Source organism: Cryptotermes secundus, unplaced genomic scaffold (assembly GCF_002891405.2).
Source record: "Cryptotermes secundus unplaced genomic scaffold, Csec_1.0 scaffold160, whole genome shotgun sequence".
NCBI classification, from domain to species: Eukaryota; Metazoa; Arthropoda; class Insecta; order Blattodea; family Kalotermitidae; genus Cryptotermes; species Cryptotermes secundus.
Window position 1 is genome coordinate 493,600 of NW_019745080.1, and position 9,038 is coordinate 502,637.

General features: G+C 36.1%; 1 protein-coding gene across 4 annotated transcripts in view; it reads right to left on the minus strand.

Moving 5' to 3' along the window:
• The window catches only part of LOC111874843 (ETS homologous factor), a 96,917-nt gene extending 88,393 nt beyond the window's left edge, over nt 1–8,524 (minus strand). For 2 of the 4 annotated variants that reach the window (XM_023870680.1, XM_023870679.1), the window contains exon 1: nt 6,795–6,864. In XM_023870680.1, the coding sequence (XP_023726448.1) occupies nt 6,795–6,849 (55 nt within the window). In that variant the 5' untranslated portion in view covers nt 6,850–6,864. Of the gene's footprint in view, nt 1–6,794; nt 6,865–8,328 lie in introns of those variants that run through there. The other 2 variants (XM_033755631.1, XM_033755632.1) reach the window with 2 other exon arrangements.
• Between the last annotated feature and the right edge of the window lie 514 nt (nt 8,525–9,038).

Sequence of the window (9,038 nt, forward strand, 5' to 3'; positions counted from 1 at the left end):
CAATTAGCCTTCCGTTTTCTTATTTCGTGTAGGATATTCCTCTGCTCACTGACTCTAATTAACACTTCTTCATTTCTCACATAATCGGTCCAACTGATCTTCTCCATCCTTCTCCAACACCACATTTCGAAACTTTCCAGATGTTTCTGATCTACAATTTATATATACGAATACGTATTCGTATTCAATTTATATATACGAATACATTTCTTCTTGATGATTGAGTTTTTTCCCCTTTTGGAATGTGTTGTATGCTTCTTGTCGTGTGGACGTTTGTTTAGGTCTTACTGTTCGTGGTTTCAATGCGGACTGACTGACTATGTATAATTTTTTAGGTTTTCACAGTCATTAATGTCCAGATTTTTGTCTTCTATCTCGTGGCACCGTTTAGTCTTGTACGCAGTCAATTTATACAATACTCAATGCAACTTCACATATTACTGAGCGAATCACCACTTGATCCATGCTTTCATTTAAATTCAACATCTTTCGGCCACACAGCGCCATTGTCATGGCACATACGATGATTCAAGCAAATTTTTGTACTGTATTATACAATAGTATTATACTGCCCATGTGGGCTGTAGTACGTCCAAATATTTGTTATTTTAAAATCACAAACTTAAGATTACGTTCCTACATATTTTCCCATCATCCATTTTATGCAGACATATTTTCAAACAGAAATTCAGGGTCATATTTAATAAGACAAAAGACTGAACGGTGTTTAGTAGGTCCTATAATTTCAATTGATAAATTACCGTATTTACGCATGTATAGGCCGCGTGCGTGTATAGGCCGCAGCACAATTTTCAGACAGAAATTATAGAAAAAATATTTTTCTTGGAATATTATTTCAGGAGTAGAACACCCTGTATTACTAATTATGAATATAATTTTTTTAAATGAAGTGTGATTTCGAATATTTCGAATACAAGCCGCACCCAAGTTTTCCTCTTGAATTTTTGTCAAAAAATGTGCGGCCTATACAAGCGTAAATACGGTATTAACAAATTATGGTGGAAACAGGCAAGATACACGAAATACTGAATTTTGAATCCGAATTGGCACTGATGATTACCCGATGAGATGCAAATACTTTCAATCACCTTGAAATCTTAAAGTTGTATTATATTTTCCATTGTTGTGTCCGTTGGCTTTCCCTATATCTTTTGGTCGTTTTATCATATTATAAATGTTCATATACCCAACATAAAGAACGACAATCACCGAAGAGTAGTAATGTTACATGGGGAAACGAAGCGAGAATTACCCACTAACAAGTCAGAGAATATAATGCAATATTTTAGCGCACAATTTACTAACCAGTTAAACAAGTCCGCGCCATAGCTCAAGCGGTTAGTCTCTGGCTTCCCACCGCGGCGGCCCGGGTTCGATCCCGGGTCTGGTCAAGTGGGATTTGTGGCGGACAAAGTGGCGTTGGGGCGGGTTTCTCCGAGTACTTCAGTTTCCCCTGCCAATCTTCATTCCACGAAATTCTCCATCATCATAATCACCCGGCGCAGGTACAATAGGCAAATCAGTGGCCGCCGTGCCGAGTGGACCCAGTTGGAGTCCACCCCCCACCAAGCAAATTAAAAATTAATTAATTAATTAATTAACCGGACAAATGACTTTTGGGCCACAGCGAATACAGTATTAGAAGGCACAGTAAACGCTTGATAATTCGGTTACAGTTAATACGAATCGAAATATGAAAAATGCTGTTCACAGTCGAGTACCTAATTTAAAAGACACGTGACATTTAGGAGCGATAGGACTTTCAGACTGTGTTGAAGGCAGGTGGAGAGACCGAAACCACGCAAGAAAATATCCAATATAGGCTTGAGCTGGATGAAGGTGGGCCTTGATTTCAGCTTCTGACAGAGGAAGAAATTGCTGCAGTGATATTTTTTTATTTATTTTCATCAGCACTACCTGCATTATTAAATTTTCAATTTATCTGTTTTCCAAGTTTTTTGTCCTTTATGACTCTCTTTTGCCTCCCCACAATTAATCCGGATTAGCGGAGTTTTACAGTGTGTGATTTCAATTTCCATTCGACGTCTAAGCAGTTTAAAAGCTACAACTTACACTCTCATGCTTAAATCATAACAATTCTATTACATGCAGACGAGTACATATGTGAATCATTCACACGAGATAGCCTGCATATTACGTCATGTTGCTTTAGCACTACAACTGCATTACTGAAAAGGGGAGAGATACGCGGCAATTGTGGGCACTGACAGGGGACTATTGTGATCAGTGAGGAGAGGCTAATACGGTCACCTGTTTGCAAACTCTGTAACTGATTACTGATAGCTTCTTCCATTCAGATGGTCAGAACATGCAAAAGGAAGAGCGAATACAATCTGTGGACAGGGGATGTAATTAAGGGTAAAAATGGATGGACGACCGTCACACAAACAAATGTTCTTATTAATAAACTCACATGTTTCGGCTTGTTAACAGATGATGCAAGGTGTACTAGTGAAATTAAATCCAGGATTGTCATGGCAAAAGCTGCATTTAGCAAGAAGAAGACCCTTTTTACCAGCAAATTGACCTTAAATTTGAGAAAGAAACTAGTGAAATGCTACATTTGGAGCATAGCTCTGTATGGGGCTGAAACATGGACACTTAGGGCAGTAGATCAGAAACATCTGGAAAGTTTCGAAATGTGGTGTTGGAGAAGGATGGAGAAGATCAGTTGGACCGATTATGTGAGAAATGAAGAAGTGTTAATTAGAGTCAGTGAGCAGAGGAATATCCTACATGAAATAAGAAAACGGAAGGCTAATTGGATTGGTCATGTTTTACGCAGAAACTGCCTTCTAAAAGAAGTTATTGAAGGAAAGATAGAGGGGCGGATAGAAGTGACAAGAAGACGAGGAAGAAGACGTAATAAGATGCTGGATGACCTTGGGGACAGAAGAGGATACTGTCATTTGAAGGAGAAAGCTCTAGATCGCATTAAGTGGAGGAATTGTTTTGGAAGAGACTGTGGACCTGTCGTCTTGACAGATTACTGATGATGATGTTTCGGCTCAGATAGGTCATTATGTGATTCTTGAGGAATACACAAATGATGACAGAATATATAATCTATAATGCTAGTATAAAATTCTGTTAGTTAAAACTGGGTCGGACCCGATTTGATAATATATATTACATTATTATTTGGGATCGGGCACAAGTTTAACTAACAAAATGTACCAGCATTGTAGTTCGTAAGTATTCCGTCATCATTTTGTATTCATCAAGAATCACCTGATGATGACCTAACTGGGACGAAGCATGTTATGAGTTGATTAATAAAACATGTGTTTGTTGACGGTAATTTCCCCATTTGCCTTTAGCTGTAGGGACCACATTTTGCGGAGTAAACGTCGTACTATCTTTCCGTGTTCTCTGTCAGGCGAAAGAATAGTTATGTATAATACGTATAAAAATATAAAGTGAATAATAAGAAACAAAAAGACATGAGTAGAATGCCTGCTGCCCAGATAAACTTTTATGTCAAGAAAAATGATGTACAAAATTAGATAGAATTCTCAGTTGACCGTTGGTGAGAAGAATATGCTTGGTTCTCAAAACCAAAGTATTGGGGAGAAATTTTCCTCATTGCCACTCTATCCACCGCAATTATCATATGAACTGTCCTGAGACTGAACTGGGAGCTCTGAGGTTAGAAACCTGTATAGGCTTCCGTTAGAGTTCCTTTTTATGTGGACTAAACGTCGTGGCAACATAACTGTAAAAACAGAACAGGAGGACAAATATATGATCGTATTGATAGAATGCTACAATATAATCTACTGCATTGCTTAACTATTTTTACTGTTTACTATTACATATGTTAATTTAAATATGACACTCACAACACAAATCCAAGTACATACGTACTACATTATCCAGTCAAATCAGTGACACATGTTCTGAAAGTCAATATACTTCCAAAAGATTCATCAGCGTGTTTACAAAAACCCGCCACTAGACTCGACCGTGGACCATTTCCATCCAATCCACATCACCATAGTTCATTTATTTAAGGTAATGTAAAAGTAACGTTGTCCTTGTGCTTAACTAACCAAGCATTATGCCATGAAGACGTATGGGGGAGTGGAAGTATAGAGCCACGTATTCTTGACCTGGGAACTAGTTGGAAGTAAGTGGTCAGCTTCATGCCCCGGCCGCTGTGTACCCGGAGAAACAGCCCCTGTTACCCATTGGCCAAGTCGCTGAGTGGGTCACGTTCTAGACGAAGTGGAAAGGAGAAAATTTTTGCCCTTACCGAGACTTGAACTCCGACACCTCGGCCTTCTAATCCGTAGCCAATCGCTATGCCGACTGAGCTATCCCGGCTCTTCCACTTATACAGGATATATATTAAAAGTATAGTCCAATTTTCTGTCAATTATACAAAGTGATTTCAGGGATAAATTTGGAATTCAAAAAGGGGGATTTACGTCAGAGGAAGTAACTAGAAGGTGGACAAAATTTTATATGAATTTCATTGTATACTTCGTCAAATTGGCTCTATTATAACGGTGATTAAACCAAGGTGAGTGAGATGGCTGAGAAACGTAAACTCATATTGGGGAAATGGGAAATACATACAAAGCTTTAGTTAGGATATCTGAAAGGAAAATGTTTGTATACGTGGAAGAATAACATAGAAATGAATATTAAGAAACAGAATGTTAGGCCTTGGGCTAAATTCATCTGGCCAGAGGACAGGGTCCTGTATCGAGACCTCCTGAATATGGCAATAGTACTTCTGGTTCAATTAATGGACTTGGAATTTGTTGACCTCAAGAGTGTCTATAAGACTTCAAAGTACTCTGATCTATGAAGTTAGTTATCTGCTAATTACGTACTGAGGCTACACTTCAGAATTCTTAAGTAAGTATAAACGCTTTCAATCATGAACTCCCTGCATGTGTTCAGCCCTACGCAAAACGAAATATTCTATCGAAAAAGCAAAGCAAAGTATATAATTCTTAAAATACCATGAACACATGGTGTTTTATTTGAGCTTGGTGTGTTATTTGGTGTGATGTGTGTTATTTGTGTGTTGTGGCTTATTGTAGTACCACTGCCACCGGGAGAAAACCCATTTGCCTTTAAAATAAATAAATAATAATATCTAATGTTAACAGTGATTTTTTTTATTCTTACCCATGTTTCGACTCTATTTCTGGGTCATCTGCAGGCAGTATACACATTATACAAACCCAGTTCCTCACCACATAACAACAAGCTAATTTCATTATACAAACTATAGTTCAAAATATCAGGAATCAACGGTACAGTACATATCAGGAAAACCGTAACACCATATACAAGAATATCCCCTGTAGGAATCATATACAAACACACGATACTACTACGTCTAGCATAAGGGATAACAAAGTGTACCTCTATATGTAATAATACAAATGCCGTCTTGAATGCAACAATTTATTTGGTTGTAGTTCTATGTCTTTTCTTCCTGTACGCTACATGTTTCGGCCGTAACTGACCATCATCAGGTGTAATTTTCACTACGTAGCTGTCACACTGTACACAATCCAAAATCTAAAACACCAGCCCGTCAGTTTTGTTTAAAATCTCGCCAACATACGCTCGTCAATTTTTTAGATTTTAGAATTCTAATTTAAAATTTAAAATTATATAACTTTTAAAATTCAAAATTTAAAGTTTTAAATCACAGGGATACCTGCTCCTGTCTACATGTGCTGCAGCGGCTGTTTCTTGTTTTCAGCACCGTTCATGTATTGTTCTGTGCAGGCTCCCTGTGTGTGTGTGTCGCTGCTCATCTTTATTATTTTTGCTATTTAAAACTTTAAATTTTAATTTTAAAATTTTAAATATTAATTTTAAAATTTTAAATTTTAATTTTAAAATTTTAAATTTTAAATTGAATTCTAAAATCAAATTGACGAGCGTGTGTTGGCGAGATTTTAAACAAAAATGACAAGCTGGTGTTTTAGATTTTAGATTGTGTGCAGTGTTACAGCTACGTAGTGAAAAATACACCTGATGATGGCCGGTTGCGGCCGAAACATGTNGTACCTCATTTCACACCGTTAACACCCAAATACAAAATACAATACAAACAATACCCAAATAACAAACATCATCGGGTATGCTATAGCACAACAACGATAGGGAGCCGGTCCTATTCATTATTTTAATTCTGTAATATAACAATTTTAACCAAACTAAACAGGAAATAAAATAAGAAACCACCAATCTATACGAATAAAACACACACAAAGTGTACACATATACACACATATATCTAACCCACATTCTCACACAGTATATTACATTTAAATTAATTTTATTGCCTACACATTCTCAGATTTACTCGTATACTTACATGTTTCATTCTCTGACCTTATGACGGATACCTAACTGGATAACGCTTATGAACAAGGGACCCACCATGTTCTATTAAATTGCGTGGCATGACAATTCAGATGATTAATTTTTAAATTTGTATACCACATGAAAATGACCCAGAAATAGAATCGAAACATGGTAAGAATAAAAATGCCTTTAGTTCTATATAGCTGTGTTGATGGTATTGTAAGACATATAAAAAAAACATAGCAGGATGCTACAATTAAAGGTAATAGCCAAGTACCCTAAAATTATTGTTTTTAAGTCCAAATTTCTTGACTGAAATATTCTGTTCTTTTTCGGTGCTTCACAGACATGTGATGGAATAATACATTAAAAATCGTCCACAACATTTCTCTGTCACACCTTTCCAAACTCACCACTAACAATTATCTTTCCTTTCGACGTTACGTAACACGGCTGAGATGACGTCATTAATTAAGGAACGAACAGTCTAAAACGATGGGCCATTCCGAACTTTGCATCCACTAAAGAAATACGAGTTTATTTTCAGGCCGTCTTGGACCCCTGATCGGAGACCAAGCACGAATGCAAAACCGTATTTCAGTTACATCTGTTCTTGTGAGTATGTGTAAGGGGCCACAAGGCAAGGAAAACCATTGCGCATGATCACAAGACGGTCGAGATTAAGTGCCAGTCATGTACCTCCAAATCTGAACCCCGAGCATATGAATGGTTACATCTGTTTCGAAAATTATGGATTATAATTCTTATATACTGTTATGTAATAAAGCATCAAATAAGTAACTGTATTAAGAAGACAGTTCTTCTATCGGCCACAAACACATAACAAAATGTAGTTATATAAAAGTAGTATGAGGAACTTATCGGCTAAACTTTCACTTGTTTTAAAATGTAAATGGCTCAAAAAGTCAAGAGTTTTATACAAACTGTTTAATAAGTTAAGATTTTTTCTAAGAAATGGTATATGGTATGCCTGTTAACTTCAACAAATTTGTGGAGAAATGGTAGATGGTATGTCTACAAACTTCAATAAATTTCTGAGCAAATATTACACAGCATCTGTTATCTTCAACAAATTTGTGGAGAAATAAAATGTATATCTGCTAACTTCATCAGATTTGTGGGAATGTGGTAGATGGTGTGTCTACAAACTTCAACAAATTTATGGGGAAATGGTAGACAGTACATCTGTTAACTTCAAAGAATTTGTGAAGAAATGGTTAATGGTATGTCTGCTAATTTCAACATATTTATGGAGAAATGATAGATGGTATATCTGCTAACTTTAACAAATTTGTGGAGAAATGCATGGGATTTCTTTTAACCCCAGCATATTAATACACAAAGAAGCAATAGTTGAGAGGAATAAGGTACAAGTTATGATTCTCTAAGATCTGTAACAACGGTTGACTCAGTATACAGTGTTAGGCAAGGATATGCAATAGAGATGAAATATATGGAAGCAGAATTATTATATTTAGGACATTAAAATGTGTCAGTTTTAGAGTGAAATAGACATAGGCAATTCTTATAACTTGTAGAAATAGTGCGAACGACCCCTAGCGATTATCAAACACATCAAAACACGCAGGTTCTTTAAATGTAAACAATAGATATAGGCCTATCTAATAATAAAATAATACATATTTAATACAATAAAACAGAAATGGATACAATTATTAAAGGAAAACAATATTATTTTAAGTAAAATATCCTTTGAAATGGACTAATGACAGTGTATCCAGTGGAGAAAAGTGAATGGAATGTGGAAAATACAAACCGTTTGCAGAAAAATATCGCACACTTAGAACGTCATTCGATTTTTTTAAATTTTATTTCAATTTATGAACCACAAAATGGTATCCAGAACACACATCTCTAGCACAGAAGGAAGACGAATTTATATAAATTAATGAAATTAAAACTAACCTCTTCCCATGTCTCCGTGCCAGTGGTAACTGCTGGAAACTTGCTGCATATCGTTATATCAGAAAAATTATTAATCCGAGATCTACAAACTTCAACATTTAATTACTGTATTACCACTGGAAGGTTTAGGCCGACACTCAGAATAAGGAACAAGTATTATGGGTAGGAGAGGGGGTATTTTACAGGGCGTGGGAAGGAAAAAAGTCATGTAATGGCATTAGAAGTCGTTTCTTCAAATATAACATACACACGGAGATTGACATGAGCGAAAGCGACGGGGAACTGGTTAGAAGATAACGAACCGACCAATCAGCAAGCAAGAGGTAGGAGGAAAAGTGACAAATTCTTTCCACAGATAATTTATACTTGTCAATGATCAAATCATCCCCACTCCCGATTATCGTAATTAGCAAATGAGTAATTGATTATGGTTATGGAAGATAGTAAAATGCATATAAATAATTAATCATACTTAAAATAGAGCCCAGTTTAATACAATTTCTCTTATTTCATTTATGATGCAGAATGCATTTGATTATTTTGCCTTTATTTGGAGGTTAAAAAAACATGAACTAAGACGCCATTTTGTCTGAGATAATGACATAAGATAATTTCTGTCACTGTATGATACGTAAAGATTACGCCCTTCTTATAGAGCACCAATCAAATCCTGAGGCACAAGGTAACCTCAGAAAAAATAAATAAATATA